The 24859-nt window shown below is 37.2% G+C and overlaps 1 protein-coding gene across 1 annotated transcript in view; it reads left to right on the top strand.

The window, feature by feature from the left end:
* Positions 1-98: 98 nt before the first annotated feature.
* LOC104545266 (neuroblastoma-amplified sequence-like) overlaps positions 99-24859 on the top strand; it is a gene marked incomplete at its 5' end in the record, with an annotated part of 98753 nt that continues 73992 nt past the window's right edge. The window contains 7 exons of the mRNA XM_010190360.1: positions 99-256; positions 971-1069; positions 8129-8296; positions 8894-9007; positions 9264-9387; positions 15467-15543; positions 16091-16228. Of these exons, the coding sequence (XP_010188662.1) occupies positions 99-256; positions 971-1069; positions 8129-8296; positions 8894-9007; positions 9264-9387; positions 15467-15543; positions 16091-16228 (878 nt within the window). The remainder of the gene's footprint in view (positions 257-970; positions 1070-8128; positions 8297-8893; positions 9008-9263; positions 9388-15466; positions 15544-16090; positions 16229-24859) is intronic.

Genomic DNA, 24859 nt, shown 5'->3' with positions numbered 1-24859 from the left:
CCCTCCTTTATCTTAATCAGTAAGAATTGTGCAGCATCCTCCTCCTCTCACTTGTGAAGATTACCAACCTCAGAAATACGTTTTGTGTTCCCTTGTAGGTTATTCTAAAAGCTGGGAAGTGTGCAGTCAGCTTGGGCAATCAGAAGGCTACCAGGATTTGGGTATGCGTCAGGAACTCATGGCTTTTGCTCTGACGCACTGTCCCCCAAGTGCCATAGAGGCGCTGCTGGGAGTGAGCAGCTCGTTGCAAACCCAGGTAGATGTTTCTGAAACGTCTTTCATGCAAATTCAGTGTTTACTGAATTTGTGCTCATTTTAAGTTTGTTCCTTTAAGTTGTAGCCCCAGATGTTTGTTTTACTGTATTTTTCTACTTTCACTGTTAAATTTCAATAAATGAGGTCTCTTTATAAGCGTTTTTATATGATGAGTTGGCTTCTGAAGTAGGAGTGCAATTGCATTCTTGATTTTTCAGTTCGTTTAATTTCTTCATTTATTGCCTGATTTAAACATTTTATTTGTAAATGCAGTTAAATAATTTTTTAAAATGTTTTCCTGGTTATGTCACCTGTTTGCACCTTATAATGCAACTTCATTAAGTGCCTACATAAATCTCTATTAAATGTTATTCTTACATTTTATGAACTCTACCCATTGCACAGTGAAATTCTTTTCTCACTGATTTCAACCATGTAATAATAAACTACAACAGGCTTTATGTCTGAGCCATCTTTATTAACTCTACAGTGACTGACTTCCACATCCCTAAGGTCATTTTATCAAGGGATTACAACAGTGAGAGGATGTCAAAAGATTACCTCTGTGGTGTTCTCCCTGTCTTCCCCTGCACCCGTGTTTTTCTATGATGGGGGCTTTTACATCAGAATTTCTTGTGTTTCCTATGACATCAGTCATAATTCTTACATTTGATTATTTGACTATTAAAAGATCATATTTATTTTATGGTTATAGATTCTTTATCAGGCTGTGAATTATCAGTTCCTTCCTTCAGAAGGAGGTGAGAATATGAATATCTCAGGACCTGCTTCATTGATCAGTAAGGATTCAGAGGTAAGCTTTAAAAAGTTTTTAAAGGAATAATGATTTTGTTCTGCGATATGCTGAAGTGCTGACTTTGAGTTTTTAGCAGCGTCAACATGTTTACTAGATAAAATGCACCACACTAAATACATCTACTAATTTATGTTATTAGAGTGTTTTAAGTTCAAGGTTTTGATTATGTTTTTATACTTACTCTTTTCTGATTTTTCGTTGCTTCCTCCTACACAATCTTAGCACGATAGGAAAAAAAAACTACTTATAAACCCAGAGGCAGGAGCAGACAAAGGTGCAAGAAAACTTAACACAATAAAATACATTTATGTTGGTTTGATTTTTGATCTGTTCCAGCTGCAAAGCAAGACATTTGAAAATAAACCTGAGCTATGTATTTAATTAAAACATGTCTTGATTTAAACGTATTTTTCCTCTTTGTTCTGTGCATTATCAAGTTTATGACTTCTTTGTCATTTTATAACTTTCATATATTGCACATGAAATAATGTTTGCCTGTAAGATCAAAAGGAACATTGAGTGTTTTGTAGGAAATAGAGGCAGGGCAGCAGGAACGAAATTATTATTATTACTATTCTTATTTCTAATTTTCATGTTTATTTTTTTAACAGATTTAAGTGTGCACATGTACAATCGCAAGTATGTTTCTCTCCTTAAAGATGATGTGATAACCTGTTTATGAAAGGAATGTCTGTCTTATCCTCTTCAGAGTAGAAAATTAGGGGTTTTTTTCTTTGTTTTCTGTTTAATTGAGTTTTTCTGTAGGTGATAAACAGATCAGAGGCAAAAACTTTAAAGTAAAGGAAAGAATAGAGACAGAAAGAAAAAAGGTGGTTCAGTTGCAGTCTGTCTTTTTGAAAAAAGTGTCTGAATGGCAGCCTCTTTAAAGTCATTATACCCTTTGGGAGTTTTTACTAATGACAGCTCTAGGTGGAACACCATAGTCTTTGCCTTTGTTATATTTAACACTATGTGGCTTAAAAAACCACACCTCTGCTTCATGTTATTGTTCCCAACAGGCAAATTCTATGTGTATGTTTGCATTTTTTGTGTTTTTTTAACGTGTCTATAGTCATATATGCATACTTTGTATACAGTGTATGTATTTGTAAACATACATATATGTATTTGCATATATACAAAATAAATGGACAGGAAAGTAAAATAGCACTGAAAACAGTAATCAGAGGAAGAGAGCTAAACACTATCTGCTAGAATCATTGGTGTGAAGATCAGGTCTGTTCACTGGCACCCTTTATTTTCTGGAAACTGGTAAATTAATCTCTGAAAGGAAGATTATTAAGTAGGTGTTGATAAAATTGTGTAACCTTCTGATTTGGGTGTGGATATGTATGTTTACAATACTTAAAATATATATAACAAATTTGTCATGCATCACTTTTCATATGCTGTAGTACTATTGACTGTATATTGTGACAGAATAGAAATGATTCAGAAACTTGTTCAGTGGTTTATCAGAGTTGAGTAAACTCACTGATGGACTTCATTATGAATTCAGTTTGGATATCTGAAGCAACTCTCATTATGCTGGGGAATTCACATCCAGAAAATTATCCACTGTTATTTTCTCCAATATATCTATTTTTTTTCCCTTATTTGTGGTTGGTTGTCTGATTAGATTCGGAAGTAGGCAGACAGTTGGCCTGGCAAGTTCGTGTGTTGCTGCATTGAGATTTTTTTCTTTCTGTTTTAATGCAGCTTCTTGGCATGTTGTATTTCAGACTCTTACACTATGAAATGAGTTCTGTATATTTACTAATTCTGTCTTTTTTGTTCTCTCCCAGTTGACTTAATAAGGATTTATAGTTTCTTTCATTTCTTGCAGTGACACAGGAGGAAACGTAGCCAAGAATTTAGTCACTGTATAACCCTTCCTTTGTTACAGACATCGGAAATGTTAGAAAAGCAATACATTTAATAACTCAGTTTCTTTGACTTAACTGAATTCTGTAACTGCAATTCCCATACATCCACTTCAACTAATTCCTCGTACTTCACCATCAGTCTTGCACAGAATTTCAGTTTCTTCAAAGAAAAAACAAGCTGTAAGACTTTTTTCCCCTTTCTTTTCAGTCCTTTCTTATTTGCTTGTGTCTTGATTAACTTTTAGCACCCTATTCACAAGGAGTTGACAAATGTTCTTCTTTCTCACTTAGTGATGCCTTTTCAAATTGATGATTTAAATGCAGTTTTCCTTATCTTGACTTGACTAAGCTTTTTCTAGCCTACATGTGTTTGGGGATCCCTTTCTCTATTGCATTAAGAATACCTATCTGTAAGTATATCTGTTTTCCCTTTCAAACATTTAATGACCTTTTTCTACCTCTTCTTGGGTTCCTTGAATCATTAGTTGCCGCTTTAATTTTTTTTATTATCCCTACCTACATCACCAGCTGGTCATACTTGTCAGTCATTCTTCTCTTGATGGAGTCCTCTCTGGAAGTGTCTGCTAATTTCATTTTTGTTGTTTTATTTTTTTTTCCTGTTAAACTTTTTTTCCCATGAAACTTGCCAAAATCTTGGTAACAGTTGGCTACTTATCTTCACAGATTGCATAAAATATGTTATTTAACATTGCTGTCATACTGACTTCAGTGTAATTTTTCTCCCATGGTTTGGTGGTCCTCTGAAGGAAATTCCTGATTGCTATGATAAAAATGCATGTAATTATTCTGTAGGAACTAATGCATTTGCACAAGGATGGGAGGTACTTGGTTACCTTAGTGCCAGCTTGTCACAAGAGAAATTTGCAGTTTCAAGTTTCATTGAAACCAAACTCTTTGGTAGGAGAGCAGACATAATTTCTAGAGGAGAGTATCTTCAGATTATAGGAATTATTTTCTTTAACATTAACTGAAGAAAATTTCCAATTAACAGAGGATAAGCATCTTCTTTGCTTTTGCATTTTTCCCAAGCACTAGATCTGGGAAAAGAAGGGATCTTTTAAAACATTTGTGTTTTAAATTTGTGTGGCATGTGTTTTTATCACTGCTGGTTAGAAATGATTAGGAATGTATTTGTACCATGCACTGGGAGCTCTTCTACCTGGAGTCTTTGGAACCTCAGGGCAAAAATTATGCTCCAGCTGCTGTTTCAAAGAGTTGTGATTTATTGTTTTTTTAATTTTATTTTTTATTTTCCAATGAACTGGAGCTGTGTTTTGTGGTTTAGTAAATGTACTTGTTTTGATTCTGTAATAACAAAATCAGAATTCTCCTTATAGGAATAGGTAGCTGTCATTCCTAGAGGAGTGATGCTCGCTTACTGTGTCACTGAACTCTTGTGCGAAGGGGAAAAATCTCAACGTGTAATTCTATACGTGCGCTACTTAAACTCCTGTTGTAGTCAGTGGAGATCTTGTCAACGGTGCATGGAGAATAATGCAGTTAATCAGCCATTTTGTGCTTGATTTGATATGCCCTAAGTTATCCTCCTGTCTTTTAGCTGCTGACCCAAAAATTCTAGGTCCTCTGTCAGATCTACGAGTGTTAAGCAGATATCTTAATTACTACTGGATCTCTCATTCATCAAAGCATGTGTTTAAGCAGCTGAATCAAATGCATTCTGTATGCTTAAGGCTGGGTTGGTTTTTTGGTTCTAGTGACTTTATAGCCCTAATAAGAGCTTAGACTTCCAGCGACACCTAAATTTTGGTGTTGACACCTTGACCTGAATCTTTTCTGTAGTCTCTCATCTGGAGTCTGGTTTGTCTTTGCAGGACTGGAGTTTTCAATTAGTCTGGTTCATTAGCTGTAACATACACTATGAAAAGGGAAAAAAACCCACCAGACAAACAACAAAAATCAAAAAACTGCAAACCAAAATCCTCCAAGACACAAAAAATAAATGTGGAACAAACAAATAGTTATGTAAAAGACAGTATTTTAAATTCCTGCATTCCATTGGGAGTACAAAAAAGGGAAAAAGAAAAAGGAAAGCTAATACTTGGTGTTTTCTGTCCTATGAACAGAATCTGTTCCACCTCACTTTTTTCTTCATAATCTTAATACAAAATGACTCTTAATGCATAAAGTGTGTACAGTGTGTGTTTTTTGCATGTTTTGATCCTTACACCTTGACTAATTGTTATTAAAAAGCAAAAAAAAAAATCTATGTTGCCAGTGTTCTGCTATATTACTCTGTGTATTCTGTGGCTTATTTAAAAAATAGTTGGCTTTGTCATTTGTCCTTGTAATAGACTATTTGGAATTATATCTATATGTGTGTGTATGTATGAACATATGTGTGCGTATATATATAAATATTTTAGCTATTATTTTTGAGTACCTTGATAATTCAGAATTTGTTGGCTTTTTGTGTCAATTTAAACTAATACAAATATTTAAGGTGCTAATTTAAGATTAATAAGATATTATAATTTTGTTTTTAATCATAAGTGCTTACTTTTACAAAGGATATCAGGAAGAATGGTATCTCTCAAACACCCCTCTAAACCTCCAAACTATAACTTCTTCCTGAAGGCTTAGTTAAAGGATACAATTAAAGTTGTCTTCTTAAAATGAAACCTCCAGCAATCTTTAAGAAGTCATTTATTTTATCAGAGATTGATTTAGGATAGCAAAAATTTACAGCCTGAAAGTGTTGCTGTTCCAGGTACACAGAGGAATGGCTTTTCGGCAAACAGAATTCCTACTTGTGCAGAGAAGAATGTAATTACTTGCAAGAGTTGAAATTCTTTTTAGAAAAAATCAATAGAGTTTCTCTGATAGCAGTAGAACTATAGAAGCATACACACCAGCATGCAAGTTAACCTCTTAGTTTTCACACTACTGAAAGAGGTTTGTTTTAAAAAATGTGTTTTGCAGAAATGTAGTTGAGAACTTGGGGAAAGTGTATATTTTTTCTGTTTCCATTGTATTTTATTTTTTCCCCTTGAAGAATCAGTTAGGTGTTTGAAAATGAAGGCAGAGAGAGAAAGTAATATTCTGTATACAACATTTAAAATAAATTGCAAAAAGCTTTCATACTAAGTACCGAGAGTGTCTTATTTTAAAAAAATCCACAAAGAAGAAATTCTCCCCTACCACACTAAGCCACAAGACCTAGGATTTTCTGTTGCTTTTTTACTTTTCAGAGAAGTCAGAGTTCTAGTTTGTTGTACTTGGCCTTGTTTTTTTAATTTGGTGAACTAAGAGCTTAAATTTCCAACTTAGCCAGTCAGTCATTAGTAGTGCATCTGTGAAATGCAGAATATAATTTCAGAAAAGATTGAAAAAAATGCTAAAGCGTTAATGGAAAGAAGGACTTAAGACTGACCTGTTACTTCAGTGGTCAGCTTGAAACAGTGATTTACAGCATACTCTGGTAATCTAATAATAAAAAAAGTTTATCTACAGTGAAATTCTGCCTTTTTGAAACTAAACTGTTTTGTCACTGAAGTTAGGGTGGGACATAATTCACTGGACCATAACTTGACATCCTTTTGCTTTGATGTCTGAAATTTTGTCATGAGTTAGTAAGTTGTAAACTAATACCTCTCATTCAGTTATACAGGTAGAATATTTCTATTTCAATACACTTCAGCGTATAGGAAAATTAATAACATAGTTGTTAGGGAGAAACACTGAATATAAAGCTGCTGAAGTTTGCTGTATGGAGGAAAAAAATTTTGTTTTTTTCTGAAGACAGCATGTTTACATTAGCATGCTAATTACATATTTATGTCTAATCACAGAGTCACAGACTATTAGGAGTTGGAAGGGACCTCGAAAGATCATACAGTCCAACCCCCCTGCCAGAGCAGGATCACCTAGACCAGGTCACACAGGAACGTGTCCAGGCGGGTTTTGAATGTCTCCAGAGAAGGAGACTCCGCAACCTCTCGGGGCAGCCTGGTCCAATGCTCTGTCACCCTCACAGTAAAAAAGTTTTTCCTCGTGTTCACATGGAACCTCCTATGCTCCAGCTTGCTCCCATTTCCCCTTGTCCTGTCATTGGCTGTCACTGAGAAGAGCCTGGCTCCTTCCTCCTGACACTCGCCCTTTACAAATTTATAAACATTAATGATGTCACCCCTCAGTCTTCTCCAAGCTAAAGAGACCCAGCTCCCTCAGCCGCTTCTCATAAGGGAGATGCTCCACTCCCTCCATCATCTTTGTGGCTCTGCACTGGACTCTTTCAAGCAATTCCCTGTCCTTCTTGAACTGAGGGGCCCAGAACTAATGTAAAGCATGCAATTAACACAAACCTTTTAGGACTGAAATAGCACAGATCACCCAATATGGATGTTCTGAGTATTATTTAAATGCTTTATGTGCAGAAGAGCTGGTACAGAAACCTCCATTTGTGAAACATGTCTTCTACTTTTAAGAATTGACTTACATGTGAGTTTACTGGGGCTGAGTTAAGATGTTTTCAGGATAACATGTAGACATACATGTGCATGTATTGCAGAAGCAGTTTGGGATTGAGAATAGGCTGGGGTCTCTGTTTTTTTTTTCCAGTCTTAGGTTTGCTATTTTCAGTACCTTGCAAGTGCTGACTGCAGAATTTAAAATCTTGATGATACTTTTTCACTTGGTGTGGAGATGAATGTTTACATCTCTTCACCATTTTCCCTACTGAGATTTCAACTTAATTAATGCTGCCTCTGTACAAATACAAGATTGTCTCTACTATCAGCTTTCTTGAATTATTGAAGATTAATTTTAGCATGCTCAAACTCCTCATTTGTAGAGAGATCATTATATTAACAGAAGCATTCAACAATTATGTAAAACATTGCCATTATAGACTTTGGAATTAAAAACAGCTGGTGCCTGTGGAAACAAGAATTATAGTTGACTAAAGGGCAAATGTTCTACTCATCATGCTACTTGCTTCAGATTCAAACTTCTACATCACTTTTAACTAGTCTTCTGTTTGTTTCTTACAACAGCTGTTGCTTAAATTACTAGTCATTAAAATATATTATTACCATAGTGTGCCTGATCTCTAATGTGTTTGGCTTTAGGTCATTAGCCTAATTAAAGCATGAGTCTAACGCTTGCTGTCGTGTATTGGATGTGCTCACAGGATGAAACCAGTGTCTCCTCTGGCCAGTCTGCTGATCTGTTGTACTGGACCACATCAAAAACCATGAAGGTGTTGTCTAACACAACTACGACTACAAAAGCCATGCTGCATGCTGTCAGTGATGGACAGTGGTGGAAGAGATCATTAACTTATCTTCGACCATTACATGTAAGGGATTGCTGATGTGTCTGCAGGGGCTTACACATTCGCTGATACACTGGTATAAAAGATGGGCTCCTTTATAGGTAACAGGTAACTGAAGACCTCAGGTCAATAAATGAACTAGCGACATCAAGGGATTGTTTGCAAGCAAATCTCAACGAAAGAGGGGTCTAAAGCTGTTTCCATCCTTTGTTTTCTCATGTTTTCTCCTGCTTTTTTAGCATAGTGTGAGAAGGCATAGTTGAAATTTGGCAGAACTTCAGAACTTTGGGGAAGAGAGCACAGTGGAGTGCACTCTTTAAATGCTGTCATTTTATATTCAAAGCTGTTCCTTTTCAGTTTCTCTTTCTTTCTACCTTCTCTACTGCAGTGGATTTTCTGTAATGTTTATGATACTAGTTTCTCTGGTACTACTTTTAAGCATGATTCTTTTTAAGAATACTGGACCTCATTCAGCATTGGTTTTTATATGATGACTTCTGTCTTTCTCCTCACTGAATTCAATGATGTTTTAATTTACAGTTGCTTTCCTTCAAAGTGCAGCTACAGACTTTTTGATGACCTGTGTTTATGACTAGGCTCAACTGTACTTATTTTTTCCAGGGCCAAGAACTTGGAGATGTATTAAAAAGTGGGCCTGGACAAAATGCCGCTGTGGAAAAGCAAGGCTGTCATCCGTTTTATGAATCTCTAATTGCCGATCCATATGTTGCAGAAGTAAGTTTCTGTTATAGAATTCAGAAGTGGTAGTTTTTTGTGGAGACTTAGAACTAATTAACAGTATGGATGTTGGATCATTTGTGTGACTTGCAAGGATTTGAAATTTTGTGCAACAGTTGGAAAAATTCCAGCACTGAACAGAAAGGAAAGCAAATGCAAGGAACCAAGGTAGCTAATTGCATCTGGTGGAAGTGAGCTAAATATAACTCTAGGGTCTAGTGCTCCTGTGTCAGTTTTCTTGTTTTACTTCTAGTCTGAAATCAGCTATGGCACATACCAGAACAATTCTTTGGAAAGCTTTGCGGAAGTATTGCTGAGAACAGAGAAACTAACAGAAACAAAGAGTGAAGGGAAAGACCTACTTCCTACTACAGAAGGTATGGGTATGTGTGTATTCACTTCTGTAATTACTATATATAGTAAATATAGGAGGATCTGTGGATGGGTTTACGTATGGAAAATTGCACACAATGATTTGAAGTCCTGTCTGGGTATTTTGTAAAAATGGTAATCTGGTTCATCATCTTATGTTGGTAAGTAGTCTTGATAGAAGTACCTGCAGCAATTTCCAGAGAAATGGTATTTTTAAGAGTCGCTCAATAAAAGGTAGAAATCTGAAAGTTGACTTTTAATCAGAAACAACTGATATTTGGAGGCTGACAAAGATATGAACATTAAGGGGGTTGAATTGTTGAAGGTTTCCTGAATACTACCGTGTACAGATATTTAAATAGAAATCTGCAGCCCACATTTCATGTTATTTGTATGAATGCCTGTTTATTCTTTTGTTCAGATACTGTGTCATGGTTTGTGCAGCTGTCAGTATTGTAAAGTCGTTGAAGTACTTTATTTGCTAATTAATGCTCAACTGCGGTTTCTGGAATCATTAGAACTTTTTGTCTTATAGAATTTCTACATCTTATAGTTTATATTTAATAATTTGGTAACTGAAAGAGTTTCAATTTAAAACACAAACAAACAAACAACACAGTAAACCACCTATAATTGTTTGTCTTTTCTTTTGTCTGTCTCCTGCTGGAGATGAACTCATGATGATGATGATTCATTCAGAAATGAACTGTTCAAATATTTACATGCTGTTACTGTCTTTTGAAGGAAGGCATGTGTATTATATTTTACTCTCGTTTACTCTAATTTTAAGTTCTGCCATTAAAAATGAGTGTATTAAATCACTTGCAATATGAAAAGAGTTCCATGTGAGACTTTCTTCAGAAGCTGCACGGTTTTATTTCAACTGTTTAGTGAAAACCAGTATCATTCTCTTGAAGGCATGTGATTCAGTAGTTAGTTTGATATGTGTGATATTTCTGCAGATAACCTGTACAGTTGTAATATATTTACATTGTGAATTAGAAAAGGTCAGCAACATTGTATATAAATGAAGATGTACTCAGATTTTGTCCCTTTCTTGCTCTCTTAATACAAAAATAGTTTTAAGTCAATACTTATGATCTCTTTTTTTTGTGTCCTGAAAGCCCATAGGCTTCTAGCTTTGACACCTGTGTCTTAAAGGAGGGCGAGGCAAGGATTAAAAAGTATTCACAGAATCACAGAATATTAGGAGTTGGAAGGGACCTCAAAAGATCATACAGTCCAACCTCCCTGCCAGAGCAGGATCACCTAGACCAGGTCACACAGGAACACATCCAGCAGGGTTTTGAATGTCTCAAGAGAAGGAGACTCCACAACCTCTCTGAGCAGCCTGGTCCAGTGTTCTGTAACGCTCACAGTAAAGAAGTTTTTCCTCATGTTCACATGGAACCTCCTATGCTCCAGCTTGCTCCCATTGCCGCTTGTCCTGTCATTGGCTATCAGAGAGAAAAGCCTGGCTCCTTCCTTCTGACACTTGCCCTTTACAAATTTATAAACATTAATGAGGTCACCCCTCAGTCTCCTCTTCTCCAAGCTAAAGAGACCCAGCTCCCTCAGCCGCTCCTCATAAGGGAGATGCTCTGCTCCCTCCATCATCTTTGTGGCTCTGCGCTGGACTCTTTCAAGCAGTTCCCTGTCCTTCTTGAACTGAGGGGCCCAGAACTGGACACAATATTCCAAATGTGGTCTCACCAGGGCAGAGTAGAGGGGAAGGAGAACCTCTCTGACCTACTAACCACCCCCCTTCTGATACACCCCAGGATGCCATTGGCCTTCTTGGCTACAAGGGCACAGTGCTGGCTCATGGTCATCCTGCTGTCCACCAACACCTCCAGGTCCTTTTCTGCCTGCCTCATTGCTTTCTTATGGCAAATTATGTCAGATGACAAATCTTGGTTAATACTTCCTGCTCCAACTTGAGTAATTGGAACTGGTTGCTTACAATTCAGTGGCACATTTCAGATGAAAGTTTCAGTTTTGGGGTCTTTTGCTTGAACAATGAAAGAAATTTTAGATTCCAGCTTTAGATTTTGAGCCTCTACCTTCCTACCCTTAAGTGTGCAAATTACAGTTTTCATTATTTCAATATTGTTTTCTTCCAGCACTCTTGTTCTATGGTCAACCTGAATTTCACTGACAAGTCCCTCCAACTGTGCTATGGAACTGAGAGGTCTGTGCTTTCCTCTGGAAAACTGAGTTGTATTTACTCTGTACTCAGCAGCCCTGCTGTATTGACACCTTTTACTAGTCGTTAGACAGCATTCGTTGTATCTGCAAGTGCAGCATTGTTTGCAGTAAATGTATGGATTGGCAATTTGCTAATTCTAATGCATTTAGCCCTGGATTAACAGTATTGGATTCCACCTCTTCCCCTTTCCTAGTGGTTTCCTTTATAATTTCTCATGCAAGTCCTTATGATAAGTTAACACTTTTAAGGATTGTGGAGTTTGAAAAAGCACATATTAATAGCACACCTCTGAAATTTAAAATAAGCAAAAATTGTACAGATAGGAACTCCATTTATTATTCTGTGTTTTCCCCATATTTTTAGGCTCCCTCTAAGGCTTTGGGGAAATTTTGCTGTATGAAACTTGAATGCTAATATGAGTTATTAGCTACTCTACTAGTAACTGACAGACATAGCTGATTTAATTTAATTTTACTGACAAGTTGGTATCCATTTGTTTCCTTCTAGCTGTCTTCTAGGACAGCTACAGCTGCAGGTTTCAGCTCCTTTAAAAGAATTGATGAACCTGGAAGATGATGCACTTTATTGAGGCAACCCTAGTTTATTAGCACATTGTCTTAGGAGATGTTGAAGTGTGCATCAAACACTGTTTCTGTTATTGTAGTGGTGTCATACTCCAGGTGTGAGGGAATGGGTTAACACTTTCCCCAGAAGCATTGTGCATGATAAAACTCAATATAATGTTTTGCTGCTGCTTTTATGGATTTGATAGGGTCACAAGTCTTGGACTTTGTCCTTCCTTCTCTTTTCTATCTGGATGTAGGTGGTAGACTGAGCATTTTCAAGTTGAGTGTCAACACCCATCATGTTGTGTACAGTGAAACACTCTATCCTCAGTTGTGCCATTATGGTGCCTCCAAACTTAACGTGACCAAGGCAGAGTTGTACATCTCTGTTTAACTGTGGGTGTCTTTCTCCTTAGCCCTTAGGGATTTGATGGGGAGCTGGAAGATGAAATCTGAATGCGAAGTTATTACCACTGATGGCTGCTTTACGTTGTGAATAGATAATGTAGTAAACTCGAAGTAAAACCAAGAAAGTTGATCATACCTATTAATCCTCAGGAGTTTTAGAACAAAAAATAGCTTAATGTTTTTGATGATTTTGTAATTCCTCGCAGATATGGCTGTTTAATTGCAATAGATGCTGTTAAGTTTAGGGATATTTTATCACATGCCAAATCAACAATTGAAGACTTGAAGCAATTTTTGTGGTGTTTCCATTTTTTTCCAGCATGGAAAAAGAGTTGAAACTTCCTAGCTACTAATAAATTCCAGTTTTTCATAAGCAAACTATTTTCTTCCGTACATTGCCTTCCAAACAGGCTTGTGATATAAAGTAAGGACCTACACAGGAAATAAAAATTATTCATAAAATCAATTTTTTTGTGTGCCTTCCTAAGGAAATATTGCTTGTGATACAGCAGCATTGGATTTTTGCTTGTCATCGCCTGTCCTCCCTGGTTTTCCAACCCCGTAGTATTTCATCCCTTTGACAACTTTCAAATTTGACAGTGGTCTGAGTGATGCTAAGTTCCTGTAAGTTCTGTGAAGAAGTGTGCCAGGACGGAATGGCATCCTGCTTATCTCCATGGCCCAGAACTCAGCCTGATTTGAACTCAGCCCTGATACACGTCAGAATTCCTGTATGACTTCACTGGGAGACAGACAACTGTACGAAATTAGTCTATGTATACGCACGTGTCTTTGTATACGTAAAGTAGGCATCTGTATATGGATACATTAACACATATCTACACACAAGCACACAGAAAATTTGTACTGACTGAATCAGTACAGGGGACTTTTTGTTTTCTCAGAAGGGATGACAGTGAAGGCAGATTTTTCTTCAGTGCGTTTTGCCAACTGGGATGCCTTTGTTGAGATTCATACAAGCGTATGAATAAAAACATTGGTTTCTGGTTTTGTGTTGGTGCTATGTTCTTTGTCATGGTTGCTGTCTGAAAGATAAATTGTTACTAGCATGGCAGTTGTCATATTGGGAATGTTCAGTTGGAAGAGAACCCACAATTTATTATATGTTCCTGAGGTTTTACTATCATTAATTCTCCGGAGAAAGAGAGAATAGGGCAAAGCCCAAATTCTTCTTTTCCTCCTCCCTGTTTTTTCTGTTCAACTAGAGTTCGCTGTAAGAATATATAAAGTAACTTTGCTTGTGCTCAGAGTAGGAAATGCCAATGTTGCAAACTGATTCATCAAGATTTTAATATTAGATATTTCTACACTCTTATTATCTTATCTTGGACAGCATACAGGTTATTTTGAATGTAGCAGAAACAAGCTGTCAGCAGCAAGAAACTACTGGTAAAAGCTATTTGAAGCATAGAGCATAGGTGCTTGAAGCAAAGGCTTGAATTTGCAGTAACTATGACATATTGCTGTGTAGCCAGCTTCTGTGGTAACTTGTCACAAAGAAATGTTTGGTTTTTGTTGGTTTGGGGTTTTTTTGTTTGTTTTGTTTTGTTTGGTGTTTGTTTTGGTTTGGTTTTTTTGGTTTTCATCTGTCTGAGGGCCAGAATGTAAATCCACTTTAATCTGGTGGCAAATTAACAATAACCTGAAAATTGTAATTGGTCATTCAAGCCTTTTATAAGCCATTATTTGGAACAAAGAATTCACTGGGGGCCTGTGTGTATGAAGTAATCAGGTTTCTTGCCAGCATGCTCTCAAGAGTAATTTGTGAAATGTGGAAATGCTGATATTTGAGACTTCCTTAAAATAAACGAAAGAGCTAAGTTGCTGGAAGATGGCTTCTACTGATTGGAATAATATTAATAAATTAAAAAAATGAAACCATAATGTTATTTTCCTGTTATACATATTAACGCCTTGTACAATTTCTGGTCCAGGTTTCATAATATTTTTTGAATTTCTCCCTGAAACTTATAATTTATGTTTTCTACACCCAGAACTGAATATTAAGTGTATCATGAGAATTGTTATTCTGTAATTGTTTATTGGAATTGTAGCAACCGCAGTGAAGCTTGACTTCAGTACAGAAGGAGATAACTGCACGAAGGAGAGATCACATTATAACAGATCTTAGGTGCTCACATGTATCTGTATATTGGTTCTCCTATTTGTGTACTGTAAAATATAATAGTTTTTTTTAACAAAAAAAAGTTTAGTATCTACAATGTAGGAAAAGCAGGTAATTTTTGTGTCAGTTTTGGCAGCAGTATATCTGCTTATAGTCAGAATAATTATTCTTTGATGCATTCATTTCAACTATGTCCTTGTGCTGGTATTTCTGTTTGCAGTGTGTGGTATGACCTGGTTTTGGTGTTTCACTGATCTCATTTAAAATTCACATGACACTTGCAGCTTTTTTTAATTAAGAAAGTTTTTAGTATGGCTTGTTGTGTTCATTGGTAAATGACTTAGAGCTCAGGCTGGAAGAGAAGACATTTTGTACTGTTCCACAGGTCGGTGCCTTCAGTCATTTACAACATGACATTACTGCCTTGATTTTACAAGCAAAAGATTTACTTTTTCTAAATCAGTACAGATGATATTTTCGTGGTTTTATTCAGCATCTGTTATTACACAGTCTCATTCTTGTTTGGTTGATGTATCAAATGCCTTGCCTGGAAGTAAAGGTAAAGCTGTGCTGCAGTTTAATTACGTATTATCTGTTTCTGGATTGCACTGATAAGTGTTTAATTAAGTATGTATAGAGTGCTTCAAGCTAGTGTCTAATAAAATACGGTTACACTGAAAATATTTCATTTGATAACAGTCAAGGCTAGATGGGTCAGTAATCAAAGTTTTATTTCCACTCCCTATATGTTACAGTTCTGCTACAGCTGGCAGGTGATGCTTTACCGAATGATATGGCCTTGTCTCTTGCCTATCTGCTTGCACTGCCACAGGTATGTTGGTAGTGATTTTCTTTGCATGTTTTTGCCAGGAAAGGCTATTCATAGCATTTCAGAGTTTCATAAGAAAACGCAATTTCCTTAGGGTTTTAAAATCTTAAGTCTCTGAATTCATTTAAATACACATTTTTGTAGATTGGACTGGTGCATTTAAAGGAAACTGAACAAATGCTGTTGGACTGGTTTATGAGCATGTCACTGGTGAAAAGACACATTTTCTGACTTAAAATATTAGTCGGGCCACCTGACTGACAGTTCTAATGTAGCTCTGAAACATGGATAACAACTTTGTGATATAGAAGCAGCAAAACTGTAGTTGGAAAATAATTTTGGTTAGGTGTTTGTGCAAGGGGAGAAAACCATCATAATGCAGAATTATCTTTGTGTGTGTTTGTGTAGGCTACTGATTTACTTCTGTGCCAGAGAAACATAGTCTTATGTTATTCCTAAATCACAGCAAGTGGCTTTTTAGAAAGTTTGTGCACTTAATGTTGTATGCTTCCTAATTCTTTCATCTGAATTAATGCTCTCTTTCTCCTAGGTGGTAGATGCCAGCAAATGCTTTGAAAAGCAATTACATTCTGCGTTATCTCTCCAGCTGGCAAGTTATTACTATAGCCTGCAGATCTACGCTCGTTTGGCACCATGTTTCAAGGACAAATGCCACCCTCTCTACAGGGTTAGTACTCTTTCTTTTTAAAACCATATTCAATAATGTGTGGCGTTAAAGCTGTTCTAAAAAGCCAGTACATGAGTTAAGCCTGTTAAGGAGTTGATCTGACTTGCACTGTGAGCAGCCTGTTAAGTTGCACGTAATTATTCTTCTATAGTGCTGGAAACAGACAAGTACTTCACAATTTGTGGAATAGTTTTTGAAGCACAATATCAAGTGTCATTTATACGTAATAGCACTATCTGTCTTCAAAGTAGTTTATAAACACTGAACAATAATGAGAATAACCTATGCTGTCATCTTGCAATAATGATACAGTGCAGTACTTCCTAGGAAGAGTCAAGTGTCCATTTAAACAAGAATAGTGCTATTCAAGAAGTTTCTGTAGCTTTCCGTGAGGTGTGTTGTTTGGCATGTCAATTTACATACGATGTTTCAGAAATTCATCATTTCGTCGATGGATTTGTTGATTTCCTTTGACTACTGTCTCTTTTTGAAATGGCACAGCTTTGCTTCTTATTCATTGCCTATGATTAAAGCAGATGCACAGTAAACTTTGAACTGAATCAAAGAGGTGAGATTGCACATTGCTTTCACAGAATCACGGAATGGTTTACGTTGGGAGGACCTTGAAGGTCATCCAGTCCAACCCCCCTGCCATGGGCAGGGACACCTCCCACCAGACCAGGCTGCTCAAAGCCCCATCCAACCTGGCCTTGAACACCTCCAGGGAAGGGGCATCCACAACTTCCCTGGGCAACCTGTGCCACTGTCTCACCACCCTCACAGTACAGTATTTCTTCCTAATATGTAGTCTAAATCTACCCTCTTTCAGTTTGAAACCATTACCCCTTGTTCTATCACTACACTGCCTGATAAAGGGTCCCTTACCATCTTTCCTATAGGCCTGGTTTAAGTACTGGAAGGCTGCTCCATGGTCTCCCTGGAACCTTCTCTTCTCCTGGCTGAACAACCCAACAATCTCAGCCTGTTTTCGTAGGAGACTTGCTCCAGCCCTCTGATCATCTTTGTGGCTTTCCTCTGGACTTGTTCCAGCGACTTAATGTCCTTCTTGTGTTGAGGACCCCAGAGCTGAATGCAGTACTCCAGATAGAGTCTCATGAGAATAGAGGGGGAAATCACCTCTTTCAACCTTATCAGGCTTCTTTTGATGCAGGCCAGGATACAGTTTCTTCAGTGCCATATCAGTTGCTATCCATGGGAGTAGATCTAGCTATGGTTTTTATTTTTGTGTTTCTGAAGAGCTCTGTGCGGGGGAAAAAGTTGATCTTAAACTGTTATGGTACAAAATTCTATGAAGATCATGAACTCAGTTGAAGATGTCATTCCATAGTACACCGTCTTCCAGCTAATGCCACTGGTGTCTGGCAACACCTTTATCTTCTGACTGTTTCTCAAACCAGAAATGTGTCTCTAAGTCCTTTAGCCATATAATTCAAAGCTATGCATTATTCTTAGGAGGTAACTGAGTGCGTTTTTGTGGGTGAAGGTGTATAACCAATATTTTTTCTCCTGTTCTAAACCTTTACATATTCAGTAAAGATCTAAATCTCGCACATCAGCTACGTGCTTAGAAGGTGGATCCTCGAGGTCATAGAGTGTATATTTCTGTATAACAGCACCTGAGTCACAGTAGGTGCGGTTTCTGTAGTTCATTGCATCAAGTATCCTGTCTGAAAACTCTAGCTGAATTTATAAAAAGCTGTATAGAAGTGTGGAGAAACATAGAATAGTAGGGGTTGGAAGGGACCTCTGAAGATCATCTTGTCTAACCCCCCCCAGTACTCCACATGTAGCCTCACCAGGGCAGAGTAGAGGAGGAGGAAAACCTCCCTCGACCTACTGGCCACACTCATCTTAATGCACCCCAGGATGCCATTGGCCTTCTTGGCTGTGAGGGTGCATTTCTGGCTCATGGTCACACATGGTTTAGGTTGGAAATGACCTGCAAGATCATCAAGTCCAGCTGTTAACCTAGCATTGCCAAGTCCATGGCTAAACCATATCCCTACATGCCACATCTACACGTCTTTTAAATACCTCCAGGGATAGTGACTCAACTTCCAGGGATGGTATGTGAAGTCTATACTTCCTATATCTCCTTTAAAATAGCATTATATAAGTCTTTCAAAAGGGTACATGAGTATCTCTGGCACAATGAGAGAAGTGTTCTCAGAATGAAGATGACAGATGTGTTATAAGGATAATGGGGAGTAGAGGGGGAGAGGTCCTCCTCCACTGGCTAAAACCGACTCTTAAGACTTGCTAGTTAGTCAAGAAAGACATTCTGGAGGATTTCTTTGGTCTGTTACATAAGGGGTTGATTTATTTTTTTAAATTTTTTTACTGTGACTTGAAATTTTGACACATCAAAACACAATCATAAGTTGCCAGAAATTCTCATTAACTTTTTTGTGCTGTTGGTGTCAAAAAGGAAATCAGCTTGATAATTTCAATTTCTGATGAAGTTATTACTTTGCTTTAAGGAGAAACAAAGGGATTTGGGTATAAAGTACTGCTTTAGTTTTGTACCCAAAATTATTTTGAATTTTGACTGTTATATAAACATAATAGTTATAGTTTAGGACATCTGAGCTATATTAGTTTTTTATCTTGAGGAAGAATTGAAAGAAGCTGTACAACCAAATAAATCCACAGATTAAGGTCTGTCTGAATAATGCTAGATAGAAGACGAGAGCAAAATTTCTGGAAGTGGCCTGGCTGTGCAAAGCATGGGTCTGAGGAGTCCCTTTGAGAACCTGTGTTTATTTTTGGATCAGGTCTGTGCTGGGCCTGGCAGGGTTGGGGTTCACTTTCTGCATAGCAGTGCCTATGGTGCTGTGCTTTGCGTCGGTGGCTGGAAGTGTTGATAACACACCGGTGTTTTGACTGCTGCTGAATCTTGCTTGCACAGCATCAAGGCTGCCTCCCCCCTGCCACTCCAGTTCACCTCTCAGTACTGCCCAGTCCTGATAAATGAAAAGAAAAAAAAAGTACAGCCAAGCAAGAAATTTGCTGCATAATTTTTGCTGTTAACAGCTTGCCTCCTCATTTGTTCTATCCTGGTGATCTGATAAGTGACCAGAATAAATATATCTGGGGGATTGTTTACTCTAGAAAGGAGTGAAAAAGTTTAATTACCCTAAGGTTAATTAACATGTTCTATTCCTGTCCTCATGCTAATAATTTAACGCTGAGGTGTTTCTATGGTGTTGGAGAGGGATGTATTTTACTGACCTTAGTTGGGGGCAAAGTTTTTCTTGGGTTATCAAGCAGCAGTTCTAACAAATACTGCTAAATTGCAGAGGGAAATGGGAATTTTGCAATTAATAGCAGATAGGGAAAGTTGCTGTTAGCAGAAAATTTTTAGGCTTTTATTTTATTCCCTTACTTGTTATTTTTAATTTAAAAAATGGATTTGATTCCTATCCTTTTGTGCATTGCAGCTGGCAATATGTTGAAACAATAACCTCAGAGATTCTCCCTAGTGATGCTTTTGCTGCAGCCTGGAGTTGGTGAAGAAGCTGGGAGTTCAGTTCCGTGGAGATAAATAGCCTGATATAACTGGCTTTTCAGTCACTGTGTGAAAGGGTGCATCTATCCAGTGAACTTCTGCTCTGTGCACTTAACCTGCTTCCCTTTTCTTTTTGCTGCTTAGGGAAGCCTCTGTCAGTCTCACTGTAAGAGGCAAAATTAGGTCTGCTTTCGCCACACTTAAATTCACTGGCTACAAAGTACGGGGGTTTTTTTCGTTTTGTTCTTGTTTTCTCTCTATATCACAACCATTGTGTATTTTAGTTCCTGTGCTGTTTCTCTTTATTCCTGACATTGTTAGACCATTGCTTCTGTCTGTTCATCTCTTCCTTTGCAGGACCATATTTAGGCTCTCATATTTACTCTCCTCGCCACAATGACATCTGTAGGCTTTAAGTGCACTAAGTGACTCTCTCTCATCTCTTTTCTCATAGGGGAAAAACAGCATGTGGAACAGTTTTTAAATTTATATGTTTATCTCTTTTGCATTAATGAAAGCAAGGTCAAAAGATGAGTGCTTTGAACTTGGAACTGAAGATGTAGAAATTTGTTCATCTTAAGGGGTTTCATTCTGCAGGCTTTATCTGGCTCCCATGGCAGTTTTGTTGCTTATTTGTATAAGGTTGACCTTAATTATAAATACAGTTATATTAAGGCAGAGAAGCAGAACTCCCAGCCATGGTCCTTATGCTACAGTTCTAGGTAATATTCAGAATGTAGAATGTTGAAAATAAAGACTTCATTTGAAATGGAAATAAATAATTGTATAAAAAGGCTGTATACAGGAAGAGGGAGTGAAGCAGATCTTGTGGGTTACGAGATGTATTACCCATGGTTTATGAGGTCTAATGGCTTTAACTTTACTACGTGGCACTGTAGTGCAGCTAGAAGTTAAGTCCATACACATGAGGTAGTCTCTTATTGGAAATCAAGTAACCATTGAATGATTGCATGTTGGTTTGTGTTTAATAGTAATATCCTGTCACATTCCTAAATTATGGGCTTAACACACTAGAAATAATATCTACATTTTTAATCTCGGGTTGGATTTGTGTACATGAAGTTTTACTGGAGTCTGTTAACACTGACATGGAAAACTGACAAATTGTCAGTCTTGTTTCATTCTGTCTTGACATTCAGCTTCTCATCCATAAATGCAATGGCTAGCACTAAGTCTGTTGTGGATGGTAGAATGGTATTGCTCTCTATTGTGCTCTTATGATGAACTTAAAACATGACTTTCTTTACTTTTATTACTGCTTTTAGTCCTGATTCAAGCCCTTGTCTCCTGTTTGGCTCCTTTTTCTGTTTAGTTAGTGATGCTGAAAACTAGCAAATTTATTTTGGCAGTGTGATTTTCCCCCTTTGCTTCACTGTTTGAATTTTCTGTTGTGTGTTTTGCATCAAGTTCAAGTTTCTCAACTGGTCTTTAGGTTGCTCCACTTCCTTCTCATGCTGCTGTTTATGCCTAGCACTTCTTATCTTTTTATATACCAGGCTGCTTACTTGTACTTGTCCAGGTACTATTACTCATTAATACTTGGGGGGTGAAAAATATATCTCATTTGGTATTTGCTTCTGTTTCTACATCCTGTGTGTAACCTGATGGTTCCAAAAGCAAAACTGGAAACGATGAGAGGGTAACTCCTGTGCTGCACTGTTCTCTCTCCCGTTGAGCTTCCTGCATGTGTGTGAAGTCTGTGGCAGAGAACCAGGGAGAGGGAGGGCAGTGGGGGAAGGCACCATGAGTAAGGCAACAAACAAACACATTTTTAAAAAATAATTAAGCTAACAATTGACAGCTCACTAAACAGTACTGTGTTGGAAGGCTTAAAGCGCAAGTAAGGTTTCCTGAACTAGCAGTCATTGTGGCTGTTTATTAACATCTTCCAGTATGATCTGTGAAATAGTAATCCAGCCATTAGTGACACTGCAGTCAGACTGTGACACCTGTGTTCCTTTGGTCAAGCTGTGCTTGATATAGATAAGGCAGTGTCTAGCTTCACAGATATTCATATTTCTTTGTTAAGCACGCAACACTACAAAACATCGCCATTCTTAGTTGGGACCAAATAATATTTAGGTGACTTGGGAAAGAGCTATTGTTAAATGGTTGTTTATTTTGGTTTTGGTTTGAGTTTCTTTTTCTGGTTTTACTTCTTCAGGATAAATTGTGCTTAAGAAAGAGAGTTGGTTACAGTGTTGCTTATTTTTATTTCTCAAGGGTTATATAAACTATTTTGTTAAATCCCACTTCTGAAAGCAGAGCGAGTGTTGTTCTTGAGCCAGCTGCTCAGAAATGCTCTTTTAGAAAAGAGGATCTTCAAACCAGCCTTTCATTTCAGCAGAGATTTGAGGTCTAACTTGCCTGTGTTCCTCTGGAGACGTATTCGTGGCTTTTCATGCAAAGGAAGTAGTTGGGATAAGTACTAATGCTTTCTTTTTTTGTTTTATTCCTCTCTGGGAAACAGGATAAAGGTGACCAACAGCTTTTTGAAGCAGTCTTCTAGTCAACTGGTTTTATCTTCTCTTATTTTCCTTTTCTGTGCTTCTGTAACTATTTTCTCCAGTAAGTGAGTGTCATTGCTTTTGAAAACAGCCTGACTGAAATTCTCTATTCATGTTACAACACAAAATATTTTAACAAAATTTTATTTATCTTGGTTGGCAATATGGGTAACTTTTCAGACAATGCTGAATTCCCATCAAGTGATGGCTTCTCCATCTCCTTGGCTTTTGGTGGTTTGGCTCTTTGGTGGTGGAGTTTTGTTTGTTTGTTTCAGGTTTCTTTGGGGTTTTTTTGTTTTGGTGGGTTTTTTTTGTGTGTGTATGTCTTTTTTGTTTTGTTTTGTTTTGTTTTGTTTTTCCCCTCTTGGAGAGTTGAAGTTATATGTTAGATTGACCTCTATAAATTTAGCCTAAGAAGCTGTTCATGAAAATATGAATCACAATAAGAGAAGGTAGTCACTGAGAAATTCCTGCTTCTTATCAAAAGTGCCGGCAATGCTCCTGGATTAGGATGAGAAAACATTTCACTTCTGGCATTTTAATAACTGTCAGGGAAGAGGAAATTTTGTTTTGTAGCTCATGGAATATTTAGTTTTCAAGCTTTAAATTAGTAAGATATAGAAATATTTGCATGTATCCAATCAAGTAACTGTACAAATTAAAAGTATACAGTATTGTACTTAAACTGTATCTTATTGTAATGAAGTAATAGGAGCGTATGCCTGTCCCAAAGTCTGTATATGACTACATCTGCTGCCATATAAATCAAGATTAAGACATATTCTAAAAGTATATACACTAACAATTTATTCAGAAAGAAAGCACAGTGATGTTTTAAAGAAAAGGGAGATAGACAGAAGGTTAGGATAATTACTTGAGCTGTGACATTATTTACTGAGAGTAATACTGACTGCAAATGGGCAGTGAATACTTTGAATTTAATAGGCACTTTACTCAAAACTATGTTTAAGTTGACATTTTAACCTTTTATATATCATGTTAAATGATGAGATGAGATTTTTCTACCTAAACCTTACTTGTCAATATCTTACTCTATAAGAGAGAGTCTGTAAGAGAGCACATGGTAGAAAAGAAACCATGAAAACATCTTCTTTTTGGACAGATTATTCCTCACTATTGCCGGAATAGCTGATTGAAAACAAAGCAAAAAAGCATTTAAAACGGAGCAATTTGTTCAACTCTTCAGACACAAGTAATTTAACATAACTAGAAGCAATTGCCTGGACAATTTTTCAAAGTATTTTTATGTTTTATTACTTAACAGCAGCCTCTTGCATATTTTTTTTTCCTGCAGCAGTACTGCCTTCTGTATTGAAAACAATGTTGATTTTAAGAACCTAGTGGTTCTGTTTGGACTTAAAGTCACTTTGTTCTTATTGTTTCTTCTGCTGGTTATTAAAAGATCATGTGTTACTTTGTAACCAAGTTTCATCTGTTAAGAATTTACCTTAAAATATCTTCAGTATAAATACAAGGCAAGTTCTAGACATGCAGATACTAACATTTGATAGTCTATAAATACTGCAGGTATCCTGGCTGACTCTATGGTTCATTTTGTGATGAATGCCTGTTCAACCTTACAACAAAGTGTATAGATGAAATCAAATTTGTTAACTGCATTTTCTTCCCGGTTTTGAGTATTCTAATAATTCTAGCCAGTGATTGTGGTACCTCTGTTCTCTGAGTAAAGAAAATCCTGCAGAACATAGTCACAGAATGGTTTGGATTGGAAGGGACCTTAAAGCTCATCCAGTCCAACCCTCCTGCCATGGGCAGGGACACCTCCCACCAGACCAGGTTGCTCAAAGCCCTGTCCAACCTGGCCTTGAACACTTCCAAGGAGGGGGCATCCACAACTTCCCTGGGTAACCTGTGCCAGTGTCTCACCACCCTCACAGTACAGTATTTCTTCCTAATATGTAGTCTAAATCTCCCCTCTTCCAGGTTAAAATCATTCCCACTCTTTCTGTCGCTACCTGCCTTTGTAAAAAGTCCCTTCCCAGCTTTCCTGTAGGACCCCTTCAGGAACTGGAAGGCCACAGTTAGGTCCCCCTGGAGCCTTCTGTTCTCTAGGCTGAACAGTCCCAACAAAAAACATGGGTTTGTGTAATAAATGCATCTGTAGTGTAATTTCTGAAGCAGAAATAAAAACAACAGGTAATATTATTTGAAGGTTGCGTGCTAGGAACATCTGATTTATAATTCAAAACTAACAACTCACCACTCAATCCTTTCTTATTCAGCCTCTTCTTGGGGCTTTGTTGTCAGAAAATATTCCTAGGATTCCACTTGCATCATATCTTTAATCATACCAGCATGTGGGACAGCTTTTTCTCCTTATAAGATTAAGTTAGTTTCAAACATAATGATCTTGAATTGGCAGTGGCTGCCTTCCTATTCCAACTGTTTCAGTTTTCAACCATTATTTTTCAGCTTTGTTTATTCAAAACATATTCCTGCTATTAAAATAAACCCCAAAACAAAACAAAGCAAACAAAAAATCAGCACAAAGACATGGTTTGTTCTTTTTAGACTCCAGTTTTGAAATACTGT

This window comes from Mesitornis unicolor, unplaced genomic scaffold (genome assembly GCF_000695765.1).
Source record: "Mesitornis unicolor isolate BGI_N332 unplaced genomic scaffold, ASM69576v1 scaffold3258, whole genome shotgun sequence".
Lineage (NCBI taxonomy): Eukaryota > Metazoa > Chordata > Aves > Mesitornithiformes > Mesitornithidae > Mesitornis > Mesitornis unicolor.
The sequence above is the reverse complement of the archived record's forward strand: the minus strand, read 5'-3'. Positions and strand labels throughout refer to the sequence as shown.